Source organism: Pseudopipra pipra, chromosome 4, assembly GCF_036250125.1.
Source record: "Pseudopipra pipra isolate bDixPip1 chromosome 4, bDixPip1.hap1, whole genome shotgun sequence".
Lineage (NCBI taxonomy): Eukaryota > Metazoa > Chordata > Aves > Passeriformes > Pipridae > Pseudopipra > Pseudopipra pipra.
Genome location: NC_087552.1, coordinates 26,640,504 through 26,655,628, shown reverse-complemented (window position 1 = coordinate 26,655,628; position 15,125 = coordinate 26,640,504). Strand labels below are relative to the sequence as shown.

General features: G+C 35.9%; 1 protein-coding gene across 3 annotated transcripts in view; it reads right to left on the bottom strand.

Moving 5' to 3' along the window:
- Positions 1-808: 808 nt before the first annotated feature.
- Positions 809-15,125, bottom strand: part of GSTCD (glutathione S-transferase C-terminal domain containing) — a 60,391-nt gene continuing 46,074 nt past the window's right edge. For 2 of the 3 annotated variants that reach the window (XM_064652040.1, XM_064652039.1), the window contains exons 7-12: positions 14,920-14,964; positions 14,369-14,497; positions 10,740-10,873; positions 8,957-8,987; positions 4,933-5,002; positions 809-1,488 (exon numbers count right to left, since the gene is read on the bottom strand). In XM_064652040.1, the coding sequence (XP_064508110.1) occupies positions 1,352-1,488; positions 4,933-5,002; positions 8,957-8,987; positions 10,740-10,873; positions 14,369-14,497; positions 14,920-14,964 (546 nt within the window). In that variant the 3' untranslated portion in view covers positions 809-1,351. The other variant, XM_064652041.1, reaches the window with a different exon arrangement.

The window sequence follows — 15,125 nt, the reverse complement described above, 5'->3', positions numbered from 1 at the left end:
AACCTCCAGTTACTCCTGTAACTATAAAGAGTTGCAGAACTCAGGCTAAAGGTAGGAATTCACTCCTTCTTGATCACTTCTGTGCTTCTAAATAAGTGGGCAGTGTCCTTCAGTTTTTCACATGAAAAAACCCCCAAGCATTTAGATCTTTTAGATATCTAAGTATCTATGAAGAATAAAATATTTCAGGATTCTTTTTTCCCTCTAATATCTATTGTTTGTAATTCAGCTTGCCACATGCACTGAAGCTACATTCACAGTTTTCAAACTTAAGATTATTTAAATTAAAACATGGCAGAATTCATAAATATGTAGAACCCTTAAACATGCAGCAAAAATTTCATTAGGAGCTATTTTCCATTGTGTTAGTATCAACAGATGATTTTAAATTAGGGTAGAAAACTGAACACAGAAGGCTTATTTTCATTTTAGAGTAACATGACTGTGACTGATCTTTTCAAATCGTTCCACAATCGCAACTTTGACCAAATTTTAAACTGAATATAAAATCAATGAAGATATAGAGACACAGGAACTATTCTTAAAAATTTCTTCTGACAGCAGAGTTTCTTACAAATAGGAAGCAATACACTTCAACTAGCAAAGGTGATAATGAAGTATGCATTTGCTGACATCATCACTAGCTCCCACTATCTGGTCAATGGATAACTAGGGGCTTGATTTCTTCAAACACAATTTCAAATACCCGCTAACAGAATTCTTGTGTAATACTTAATACTTAAATCTTGTTAAAAAATGACTGGCAAGTTAGTGAATACATTTTTAATAAACAGAATGAGGCCCAAAGTAATCTGATGAACTTTTATTAAAAATAATCTTCCTACAGTAGTATGTAATTCTTTAGCAAAGTCAAGCCACCACCTGTTCCACATCCTTCTTCACTAACACCGTAAATCTGATCTTTTCTGTTCCTCTAGTGATCAGCACTTCTGGCTGATAACTGCTCTGCTTATAAACCCAAACGCAGTTTTGACCACAAACGCAATTTTCAGGCAGCCAAGAAACAGTTTTACTGAAAAGGAAACCACCTTCCCTTCAATGAGACCAACTTTTTTCTAAACCTTTACAGATGGATATAATTCCATGCACAGTCATTAGATCCAGAAACTTCTCAGAGGAGAACCAAAAGTTGCTTAATGACACATTGCAAGTTGATTTGTGATGCTCTGCATGCAGTTTGCTTTTTAAGACTTTTTGGGCTGCTTCCTTTTCCGAGCGCAATGCGTTCAAGATGCGTGATGTCTGGTTCCCAGCTCCGCTTCTATCTGCTGGATGTCATTATGCACTGAAGATTTATGTTCTATTTCAAATTGAATGGAAGTTTCACACTCTAAGCAGGGGTGCCCACAAACATATTGTTCTTCGGAGAACAACTCTCTGGCTCCATAGATATAACTTGGACAGAGTAGTTCTGTTCTTCTGCAGCCCATGCCCGATCCAGATCCACAAGCCCCATACACTGTTTTCCTAAAAGGAGAGCAAGGGAGAGCACGGAAACTCAGAATGTAGAAACGTTATCAGAAATGTGCACTTCAATATTTAATGTTAGGAAAACACATCAGTAAGTCATCTAAAAATAAGTTCCACATCTCCTTTAAAAACCATCTTAATCTGTTTTACTTCAAATAGACACTCTTTAATAGTTCCAAATCACATCTGCGACTTGTAACCCTCATTTAGCAAAGATCTTCAGAAGATTATTAACTCTTTATATATGGAGAAAGCTTAAAAACCGTCGTGCCTTTCTCAAAATGTACAGAAAAATCCATACTTTAATGTAAAAGCCACAGGAGGAAGAAAAATGCCTCGTTTACCCCTTAGCTCTCTGAATTTCCAAACTTCTACTCCCTTTATGACCATAACTGTTTTCCTCCTGTACTTTCATCTAAAATCTGAAAATCTCTGATTATTGAACTTCAACAAAAGACTACAATACAAAAAAGTTATCCAGTCTAATTGATTTGAGACATATTAATGTAACTACTTGTAAACAAGAATACTACATTGGTAATGCAAATTAAGCTTATCTCAGATTTATCTGCAGAAAAACAGGAAGGATAAATGGAGTTTTTCAGCTTAGACATTTGTATTACGATACAGCCATGCCAAGATGAATGGACCATTTGTCTTTACTTATTTACTCATTATAATTGATTATTATGTTCTGAAATACTGAATTGACTTGTCAGATTGTATTTCAGCAGTTTGAAACACTATTGCAAGAAAGATTTAACACTTCCCTGAAATGTTTTATGACTAATAGTCATACAGTCTCAAGGCCTGAACAGGGTACAATCCTCCGTCGGTCTCAAAGCCAATGATCCTACCTCTTTTCCTGCTCCTGACAAAATTGTATAGTTAAATATATTTGGGGTCTGAGACCAAGGGAAGAAACAGGAGCACATCATGTTTACCATCAGAATATGAGTCTGGCATATTCCTCTGGAGCTCCTCTGGAACCGCTTACCTCTTCCCTGAATGTATACAGAGCTTTTGCACCTGCACCGTTAGAAGCCCTGTTATGCACCCTGGTTAGGTGCCTGCAGAAGTTTTGGTGGGTGGCACAAACACTCCTCAGAATCCTTGTATTTCAGAACAGCTGGTGCACATCACACTTTAATACAGTACTCAATCCAATCTATTCTGTCCTTCCACAGTGAGCTGATGGCCAGAACTATCTTCTCCTTCTCAGCTGAATTCCTTAGTTACAAAATAATTTCACTACTTCAAATTCACCAACATTATGACATTTGGACTCTGTTCTGTTGGTGGCTTGGAATTTGAGAGGGGTAGTAATTGGGTAGGAGACAATTTAGAGACAAAATATTAAGGGTGGGCCTGAAAAAGAACTTTGAAACTCAGTTCTGTATGGATCTATACGTTGCAGGGAGAAATTAGCAGTTTATAAACCCAGGACACAACTCTGCAAATTACTGTTTGTGGCACTATTCTTCCCACATTTGTGGCTTCATAGAAAATCACCTTCTGTGGCTGGCTGAACAAAATGGCATGTACACATTCCTGCCACTGACAGCAACAAACTTATTGTTCCATGTGTACACACTGAAGGGCAGCTGGGATTGTCACAGCTGGGGCCTGGTTCCCTGGGTGCTCTCAGTAAGACTGTGTGAAATGCATGGAGCAGTTCTGCGTAAGCAGGTGGGCTGTAGCAATGTCCACAAAGCCATTTAACCATTCAGTCTGCACTGCTGCATATAGTGCGTAAAAGTCACATGTCCAGTGAAAATGATACACAGAACTTCGTTCATTTAAAAGGGAACTGCTGTGTGCAGCAGAACTGGGTTCAACTGCTTATTTTTACCTTCACAGATACTATAGAAATCGGTGATAACTCCTTCGACAAATGTGTTGTTTCAGTGATGACAGTCACAGACAAATGCTGTATTTTAACTTACAGGTAATGAAAGCAAATGATTTGTCACTTATCTGAAGCCACATAAATTCAGTGGTAATTGCTAAAATGTAGTTTACAATATAATCCTAAAATATTAAAAAAGTAGCAGAATAAGTGATTTTTGCCACCATTTACATGAGAAGAAAAAGCCTCCACCTGTTCAGGAATACTCTCATTAACTGAAATACAGAGTTTTCTCAACACCTGCTCATGCACTTACCAAAAACATTCTCACCATGACTGTAACACTGATCGCATGCAATTGTTTGCAAGGAAAACGTAAAAATACTGCTAAACAAGACTCCCACAAAATCAGTTTCAAAGCTGAAGCAGAACAGGGAAATGGGAACCATCTTCAATGAAACAGTCTAGTATTACAGGGAACTTTAAGAAAAAGTAACATTCTTGAAAACAGAAAAAGCAATGATGTAGGGGAAGAGGAGAATAAGATTTATATTTATGGGATTTTGTCAGAACAAAACACGTGAAAGTTACATTTGTGGAAAAAAACCCTGCAGTTTCAGACATGGTCAACAGATAAAAATTAAAATCTTTCAAAAAATAAATTTGGGTCCTATTTCAATTTTCAGTCCACAGTGTGGGGTGCTACATTGGTAACTGAACACTGTCCTTTTTAATTTCTTTTTTTTCAAATACTGTGATGATAACAAAAGAAGCTGCAAAATTTCTCATCAGCTTGTATACAGAATCTGTATAACTTTCTTTTTGTGCAGTGAGCATAAGAAATATCTTGAATGCTTCAAATTAAGCTTTTAAAAAACATTATGATTATTTGCTACTACTGCTTTAACGTAGTTTGTAAGTATTTCTTCTAAGCCAAGAATGCAGAGTTATGTTCTTAGAGTTCCAAGCCTCATCTGTCTTTTCTGACCTGGAAGCTCATTTACAGCTTCCATCAGAACAAGGACCACGCTTTTGTAAGTCAAAGCTTATGCCACATATTTGAAGTAGTTTGTATTTTGCTGTCCTTCTGACCAAAGCCAGCCCAACCTCTGCAATTTACCCTTACTGTTTGCAGCTGGCATTAGATGTCTACCCTCCTAAGAGAGTTATCTCCAGTGACTACGAGCAGGACAAAGGGGGCACACTGAAAGTCACTACTACGAATAGTCTGTGCTTTTAATGGAAGATGAACCGGCAGCAGCAGGACATCAGTGAACTTTACTAAGATCTCATGCTTTTCATAAAATGGTAGGGGGAAAAAAAAGGTCAAGCAACTAAAAAAAAAATAAAATAAAATAAAAAATCAGTAAAATGCAAACTCTCTATCTCATATTGGTGATTTTGACATAAGGGAAGAGTTTCTATACCATAGAATGGAAGAGTAAGAGTGAAATGTGACAAAACTAAAATTTTTCAAGTTTTATGTGAAGACAGCAACTTAATGCCCCATTCATAAAGGTCTACTTCTTCCTTTATATATCAAGTGAAATCATTACTGAGATGGTTTACACAGCAGCTGCAGAAATTCATACCAATTAGCCTGCGTTCAGGTGGAAGCTGAACAGCTGTCTGATCTGCAAATCTGCAAAGAATCATGTGCTCCTAAAAAAAAAGAAAAAAAAAAGAAGATAAAGCAAGAAAAATCTAATTAAATGTTTAAAAGTATTAAAAGTGCTATTACGCTGAAGACTGTATTTCTAGAAAATTTATGTGTGCAAATCCCAATTTTTATTCTGCAAATATGTGTGTAAATTAAGATTTTGTAATCACTATCTCATTTCTCCTCATTAGTATTTGTTCCTTACTAAACTTTCTCATTCTTTTCAGCACTTGAATTGGATGCAGTGTATACAAGAGAGCATTCTTCAAAGACTACTGCAGACTAATTTTGCCTTCAATAACTGATAAGCAACACAGTCTTCTTTTAGCACAGTCATCATAGGGCTGCACCTCTGCATCAATAAGCAGCCAAGATGAAATTCTTAAACAGGTGATTTGAACTACTGCACACTTCTCCAAGCAGTGATTTTGAATCCCAGAAGAACAGCCTCATGGTCAAACTTCCTCTGCCCTGCCAAATCCAGTCAGGATCAACTCAAAAGATCCTGAAGGCAAAAAATACCTGGCTGTAAACAGGAAAGTCTCCTCCACCAAAATTATCATAATGCAATTTCAACCTATCCCTGTTCCACTAGGAATTTTTGCAAAGGCTTCTACAACAGCTGCTGTTGATTTCTTCCTATCCTGTCACCCAGGGGGATGGTGTAGTGGAGGATGCATTTCATTCCCTGTTTAGATCACTACACAAGCAGGCAGAACCCCATATCCTCATTTGCCTTCAAATCCCACCACCTATGTCAGCATTATGATTGCTCAAAGACCAGCGAAGCCAAGGAATGCAAGTTAGCCAGATGGTGAAAGAAAAAGCCTTGCAGGTGTAGCAATGAAATGAATGCTCTGATGACAGCTGTGCTCTTTGGGACAGCTGCAATATTAAGTAGAGGACAGCGTAAATCAGAACCATCTTAGAATTGTACAACATTCCCAAGTCTCCTACAATGTCACAGGGAGAAAACAGAAATGGACAACAACAAAAAGTGCTCTCCAAAGCAAAACTTCCAGAGCTATAGTTCTGAAAAAAAAGGCATGTGTCTTGCATCAAAAACTTTTTTTTTTTAAAAAATTCTTGCCTGATATAAAATTATGACATTAAAGAGTTGGTTCTTGTACCAGGTGGAGTGAGCAACTTCACCTAAGGACACTTCAGGTTCTTTCAGTATTCTGAAGTAAGAATACTTACTCCAGCTTTTTATCAGAGGGACATAAACATCCAAGAGTTTCTATTCCACTAAAAAGCTTCATATTAAATCAAGATGGTAACTACCCCACAGTACACTCCATCCAACTCATAAATTTAATAGACACCTGACCGCAAAAAATTTTCTTATATATTATAAAATAAAATATTATCATTTGATACTCAAATATTACTAATTTAAATAAATTTACACTATCTTGAGGCAAGGATATTTGTTCCCTAGTACAGCTATTGGCATGAAGGTTTCCAGCTCACAGCTTCATAAAAGATATGGAAGCAAAATGAGAACGTGTTATAATACATTTAGGACTTACATGCACTCCACCCCCCCCCACCAGTTCCATTTTCAAATGTGGCTATTTTTGCAGTACAAAAGAGTTGAAAATGTTAACCCAGACATGAGTACTGGAGAACAAAGGACAAAAAGAGCCATGGGCAATGTGGCCACTACTAGGAGAGAAGCAACAGTGATAGGCACTTTGGGGAGAAAAACAGGGATCTAGAGGAGAGGGAAAAGATCCGTCTTAGCACACAACTCCTCACCAGCCTTCAGGCACCAAATACAACTTGGCTCTTTGCAACATCCAAGCTCTTTGGACCAGATCAGAGCCAAGGTGAGCCTTATCACTTAACCTGAAAATCTGGACTGACTCCAATGCCTTGGCTTCTTAGAGAGGTGATCCAAAGAGATAAATCAGAGCATGTTATGACTACATTGTTTACCCATGACACACATTAAATTTTCAGAAATAAGAAGAAAAGCATTTCTAAAATAATGAAGATTATAAACTGCCCAAACTTTGTGTGTGCATAAACAGTTAACTTGCTTACTAGAACACCCTTACCTTCAATTCCTATTAAATTTCCAAAGCAAAAAGTATATGCAAAGTTATACAGTTCTACTTTCTAATTCTCCTTGTGTCTTGAGAAACAGTCTCAAAATGTATCATGGTAGAAATCTACAGATACCTTATTCTTTGCAACTATAAAATAATGAATTACAGCATAATGTTCTCATCAAAAAAGTTTTGGAAATTCCAGACTGCTGGATGTCTTTTTAGATCTCACGAAAATAAAAGATAAGAGAAATTAATTTAAAATGGGAACTGGAGGGGGTGACACAAACAATGTCTGGTTAACACATGGCAACTTTGGCTGCTAGCCAATAACCTGTAACAATTTATTAATATGAAATATAAAAATGCATACAGCTAGCTGCATAACGAAAGTTATTTATAACTAGGATTATTGGAGGCACCAACCAGCCTAGACCATTTGTATAGACTCTTATGTTATTAAGAGCAGCAATATTTTCTAGCCTTGTCTTTGACTCCTGTACCCTCTGCAGCACAAATAATAAAATGCAGAATCTACAGTGTTGACAAACCCTGTGATTTAAATCTCCATGGATTAAAAAATTAAGAAAAAAATTCACTGAGTTGTAATGAAGTTATACACACTGTTCTAATCTAGGCATCCCTGACTTTATACTGTCACCATCTCCCTCTGTACTGTTAACTAGTTTATTTTAATAATGCTAGTAAATGAATTTTTTCTGAACAGAAACCTGAGCTCTTTGTGATTATGTGTTAGAAACATATAAATTTAAACAAGGGGAAAAACAATGACAGGTCCAAATCCATTGTGTGGCTTTTGTCATCTCAATCTGTGGGCATTTATTTCCATGTAAATTAGCAAAGTGTACATAAACCAGACTGTCATGAATGTAAGATTAGTGTATTAGCAGATAACTGAATTTCCCTTAGAAGATGGCTGGAAATTTTCTTTATTTTTAAAACCCCCTCTTATTTGAGGATTAAAAAGGATAATCTCCATTTTCTTGTCATGTACAGCATCTTTGCACTGCTCACTGTCCCCCAAAAAATTTGGATATTACAAATACCTTCCTTTGCTTTCATATTTCTGTTATAAAGAATTATTCTGCATCTCCAAAATTCATTTCTACATTGTAAACACCAAGACCTCTGTCTAGGGTGTGACATGTAAATTTAGTAAAGTTTCTCTATAACCTTGCTTCACTCAAAAGGAAACATTTTCTTTCCATGCCACATTAAGTGCATCTAAACGCTCATAACAAAGTTTAACAGATCAGCATCAGTTTTCAGCTGTCCACCTCTCTGCTCTTGTCCTTTTTCACTCCCCTGTTATCTTCACTCTGTCAGATCTGTGTGCTTCACTGATTCTTTCTCCCACATTTCTCTCGGACTATCTCCACAGACCCTTCCTTCGCAGGGTCAAAATGCACTTGAATACTTCCAAAATAATTTTGAAAAATATTTTTAAAACAATCCTGCATAAAATTCTTGCTGATCAGTACAAGCTTTTCCTACTTAGTATGTCCAATCTTTTAGACATAAATTAGAGGGAAAAATCTGATGATTTTTAGAAAATAACAGCTCTATTTAAGACTTAAATAAATTGGCGTCTTGTAATTGTTAATGGATACATGCTGAAGTACTTTAGGAATGGCTCACTTATACATTATGATAAAACAAGGGGGTTTCTGTAGAGAAACTAATTTTATTGAAGAAAAAAAGCCTTAAAACATGGCTGGTGGAGAGAAAACACAATGACATCTGCACTATTAATGAACATTGCACATAACACATGCCACTCCTTGCAACTAAAAGATAACCACCTATATTTTATTTGACAAAATGACCCAGTGAAACACAGGAAACTGCACATAAACCTTGCCGCCCTGCCATTTTACATACCTTGTAGGACAAAATTTCTTTGAACTGACGACTGAAAAAAAAATAAATAGACCAATTTAATTAACATCTAAAACCAGCAGAGGTGGAAAGTAGGAGCAATTATTTAATACTTGAACACATTTTAAACAAAGTAGCAGTATCTGTATCCTACAGAAAGGCTTTCAAAAATACCAAACCCCATTGCAGCTCCCGTTCACTAGAAAAGGAAAAGTGTACTTGTTGGTGTCTTTTTTTCCCTATTATGTTACTCATAAAAATATTCTCTCTCTAAATCATTATAAATACTAACACAGATTTACTGTTCTTTCCTCACTGTCATATAAATACTTTATATATATTTAATAATACTCTAGACAAGCATATATTTTGTTTGTATCACAAAAGTAAGGGGCCTCTACAAAGGAATGGACTACAGAACACAGACACTACAGGGATATGGGCTGATTATCATGTTTTATGATCATATAACATAAGGAAAAAAAGAAAAAGCAAACCCTAAAATGCAGCTCAAAATAGGGTTAATAATTTTCTACAGAGGTTTGTGATGTTAGATTCAAAATTTTATCAAACACAAAACCCTAATTTATATTCTTGCAGCATCTATAGCAACAAAACTTTTCTAACATAGGGAGCATTTCTAGTCTTAGTGGTCCAAAAACGTAACTGGTCAAAAGTCCAACATTATACAGTCAATTTTAAAACAAGCCAACTGAGAAAAGCTATATGCCTGCTAGTTTTAAAAGACTTAAAATTTTATAGCCTCTTTCTTAAGAAAACTTATTTGTTTTATTGTGTTTCAAGAGAAAACAAAAATGGACACACACAAAGAGATGGAAGAATCAAAACACAGTTAAATCCAAAGCTTATCTAACTGACAAATTCTAAATATTTACTCTCTACACTTCTGTGCCAGCACGCTTGGATATTACAGAAGAATATGAAAATATGAAAAATATTTAACATAGATGCATAAGATTTTTTAGATTTATTGATTCCTTGTCAGACTGCATGTTTCAGTTTGTTATTTTAGCAAATATATACTTCTGTCACTTCCTAGTAGAATTAAATCTTGGACATCAAAAATGCAAAGCTCAGCTTTATAAAAAAAAAAAAAGCCAACCAAAACACAACCCTCTTCTGCCACCTAGTTCTGATTCAGAAGGCTGTAGCCTCTTATCTTCTGCCACTTTATGCTTATCTTTTACATTTTATTTATAGCAAAGGCATTAAAATTCTTAAGCATAAGATAGATAAGTATCTCCCACATGGCGGATTTGAAGACAAAATATCTACACAGTCCATTGAAAAAATACTAAAAATATGAACTGAAATACAGGAGAGCTTGTCTACTTGGGAATAAATCAGAGAAGTTTCACAAGCAGTAAACTGTGGTATAAAGCAGACAATTCTTAAGCTGACTGCTTACATCTTTCTGCAACATTAAAATGTCAATTCCCCTTCTTTTCGTGAGTTTTCTATTAACTTTGTGATTTAAAGGTAAAAGGTCTGCATATTACATACTGTACCTACTATGCTCCTTGCACAAAGTCTCCTGAAATATGAAAGATAAATCCAGAAAAAAATAATCCAGCAATTACCAATCTGCCTCCCTTTCATGATGGGTTGGCAAAGACAAAGGAGAAAACAGTTTCATTCTAAGTGTGAATCAGCTTAGCCCAGAAACTCGCAATGATCCTCAACTGATTAATTCTATACTCTCTTAGTATTTTATCCCATCACTTAAGTTGATATTTTAAGGCTTATCTTGTTAGCTTTCGTTTACCTTCGTGGATATTTGAACTTGACTGTGTTTTGAATGAAGCCATAACAGCAAGGGGAGATGACAAAGGCTGCCCGTGCCCGGATGCAGTGCTCAATCACCATGTCTGTGGCCACACCACAGGCGTGCAGAGCCACCTACAGCAGTAAAAACAAAAACCAAGGAAACAAGAAAATTCCTTACAGCAACATTCTAAATACAATCCTGTTCAGCATCAACACTGAAGAAGGGTCACTCACCAAAAGTACTCAGAAGGAAGTGCACTACATCACAATATCAAATAAATTAAAAACAAAGTTCCAGAAAAATAGTTACAGAGAAACTATTTGTGGTAATTAGTCAAAGGTTTTTGTCAAGCAAGAAGGACTTAGAAACACATAGAACTATTTCAAAACTGGATTTCAACTTAGCAGTAAGAGAAGTAACACATATACCTGAAGGTCACATTCAAAGGAGAAAATTCAACATAATTTAGATCATTAGATTTTAAGATGTTGAATAAAACCTCTAGAAAAAGAAACAATGGAGGTGGGGGGAAGCATCAAACACAACTTGCCCTCATTTTTTTTTTCTTCTCCTTAATCTTTTATTTCTTCTTCTTAGTGATGGGCTCTTCAGCTAAAACTAGAATAACATTTCATCACAACTATTTGTGAACACTGACATGTGTTTGGGCAATGCACAGGTTGCACCCAAATTCTTCATGCTCTCCTACAGAAAGGCAAGTTACTGCAAGGCAAGTTACTGCAGTACTCAATAAAGTGCAAGGAAAGGCAAGCAGCTCTCTCGTCTCTGTGATGCCAAACAGGCCAGGTGAAATAAAGACATTACTTACTCTGCCTCCTCCCATGTACTCTGTACCCCAAAGAGTAGGCCTGGTGCATAGATATTGCTCTATGTTTTCATTGAACTGAGGACATTTTTGAGACATTTGTAATTTTATTCAGCAGTGTGGATTTATAAAACTACATTGTTTTCTTTTCTTTTGGTTCACTGTAAAGCTTTAAAGGGAAAAGCTTTAAAGCTGCACAGCTCAGATTTCAGGATTCAAAGTTGTTATTCAAGGTAGAGCAATTGGAAGATAAAACCTTTGCTCTCAGATATAGATTAAAACAAAGTCTTTTTTTGTTTGCACTCTGCTTGCTGTAAGCTCAGCTGAGCAGACCATTAATCTTCAACTGAAATGTAACTGCATACAGACGGAAACAACTATTTTTTCTCAAGCAGAACATTGAAAAATTAACAAGAAAATAATTTCACAATGAAAGTTTTTTGCTCATATGAATTTAACAAAATAAAACTAGTTTAACATCAGAAATAGAGTCTTAATATCACAGCTATCAGATTAGCATAGAACGTAATTATAGTTACTTCCTCATCTATCCAAGCAGAAAACAAAGATCTTTATTTTGCTTGCACATCTGAAAAAGAGACCGTAAAACAGCAGCAGATAAAACCAGTAGCTTTGCTGAGCCTATATGACCTGTTACACCAACTGATTTCTTCTTTGTGTTTCTCAGAACCAATTTACTTAAGGAAAAAAAAAAATGACAAAATTAATGACAAAGCTTTCTCAGGATATCCTGTATATCCAACTCACTGTCAGAAACAAAATAAATTGTGAAGACTAAAGCAGATATGCAGATATTTGGTCCACAAATCCAAACACCTGTAAACACAGGAAAGCAAAGTGGCCCCTGATGAGAGCAACAGAGCTAATGCAGCGTGAGACCGTTGTCCTGTATTAGACATCTGGTACTGCAACTGCCCAGAACAGTCCAGTGCACACAGAAAAGCAAAGGGAAAAGAATGTTTCCTGAAACTTCAGGTTTACTTTAGTGATCTTAAAAATAAGAGTACTCAACACGCTCAAAAATATCCCTGCTCTCCAACCAAACGTTAAACTTTTCAACTTGTTCTCACAAATTAGCTGAGATACTGTGAGTACTATAGAAATATTAAAAACAGCTGAGATCTCAGACTCCTCTGGGTGTTGGCATGTAAATGAACACTGCACGCAAGTATTTGGAAGCTTTCACTTTAAGACTGAAATAATTTATTGTGGTAGGTGGTTGTACTACAACATGTAATAGTTCAATGCATCAGTACATTTGGCACTCAAACATGTTGTTTCAGAACCTTGACCATCATTATCCCAAGAGTTCATAAGGGCAGAAATTTCATGCAGACCAAAAGGGAAGTGGTTCACATAGGGTTTTTTAACCTGCTTCTGAACTCCTGACAGATTAAAAAAAGCTAAATAACGTACATTTGATGTCAAGGTAACTAAAATGCATATAAACCTATTTTAAACTAATACCAAACCCAGAGACAGTGACTTCAGTCACATTCATTTTTCTATACCTCTCTAAATTTCAAGTGAATTCGTCATTGTGTCCTTCCTCACATTTACACTATTGTTTTACTGAAAATGGTGAAGTCATGCAATGAGTGAATAGCTTTACAAGTCTCAGAAGATGGGTTTAAATATGGCACATTGATAAACTTTTTATTTATCTATGTATTATGGTATCTATATTCATTTTTGTATCAGACCAGCGTTTATGACATAATGAGGCAAAAGTACCTTTATATAAAAGTATAAACTTTATATTTTTATGTTCAAACATAGGTCAGCAAACCAGAGAGCTCCCATCTTAAATATGCCAAGGAAAGTTAATCCTAGGTTAATGAGCTAATCCTGAAGAGTGAATCATGGTATGATACAAACTAATTCTGAAGCTGACATTGATACAGGTCTCCCAAAAAAGAAAAGCTCCAGGTTTGTCTGTTGAATAGACAAATCAAGTCAAAGAAACTGAAATCACAGGTCCAGAAATGAAGCATTTCCAAGTGAATTCTTCTGACATATACTTCAGTATTTTCCTTGTCACAAAACTTGAAAGAGAGAGTATAACACTTTTTTATTAAATAAAAACTCTACAGAAATATTTAACACAGTATTAACCTTTAAAATAGACCCCAAAAATTAAGACAGGAATTCCAATGATCACAAAACTGGAGACGCATTTCACAGAAAAACTATTAAACATTTCACACACACAATTCAGTAAATTATTCACAAGACCCTGATATTCCTGAAATAGATCTTTAGTTCATCCACTGAGATTTATATGACACTCTAGCACAAAAGCTAAAGCCAGAGAATTGAAAATTTACACTTGGAAGGACTGGGCTAAAACCATTTATTCTCTCCTCTTTCTCCGGCACTGGGTTTCTTTCCCTTTATCAAATAAACCAACAGAATAGTTAAACAGCACTGTTCATATACCATAAACCTTCAGCATTAAATGTCCTCAGCTACAGCCAAAACAGGCCCTTACATGGATGATTTAAAGAACAGTCAGTCTTGCATGGAAAGCTTGAGCCTTGCCACAGAAGTTCATATTCTAGTAACAGAATAAAAAAGTAGAAGAATATTTAGAGAGTTACAAAATACTATTTATGCCTTATTCTTCACTAGGGCTGCAGAGTTCTAGAGAATGTTCATCTCATTTATTTTCAGGGTCTGTAAGGATATAGAGAACTTTCTTCTCTCAGCTATTTTAGTTATTCTAAGAATAATGAACCAGACACTGAAGTTTTGAACTGGAAAAGTTATAATCACTTACCCCAATGTTAAAAGTCCCATTAAAATAGTCCAAATTTGCTTGAATGAACCAAATGTTGTTTAAACCTAGTTCATCACTTCTGTCTTTAGCACGGATCAGAGACAACTCCTTATTTTCTATGAGTACCACCTAGATTTCACACACAGGAGAAAGGCAAAATAATACTGAGAAATCAAAGTACAACATTACCAAGCAGAAAACTTTCTAGCTTAGTTGAGAAAACCTCTGAATTACTTGTGGTAGAGTTTGTACCACTACTTGTGGTAGAGCTCTACAAAATGATTATCTGGAAACCCAATAACAATTGAAGGCATTTAATACTTCCCAATATTGATCAGCTTTCAAATATTTTATATTTTCCTACAACTTTTGTCTTCTCAGGAAAGCACCATGCACATTTGGGAGTTATGCTAAAAATTTCCATGTTTCAAACCTAAGTCCTCTGCTGAGACAACTGTGATGTCATGTGCCCTCCCTATATGCATATCTTTTTAAGGGGATCATCAGAGACCAAAAGCTTGTACTGTCTGTACTTTTTATTGAGAATTTACCTGACATGATGGCATCATGTAAGCAAGAACAATTCCAACATGGCCCTGTGAAAACAAAAACAAATGACATGATCTGAGTCACTTTTCGGTGTTCCCAGCTGTTCACTCATTACATGATGAGCATCCCATAAACAGTGACAGAACCTTTGAAAGCAGGTAAAATTTCAGCATTTGTACTTCTGCTTTGCTTTGTGGCAGCAACCACC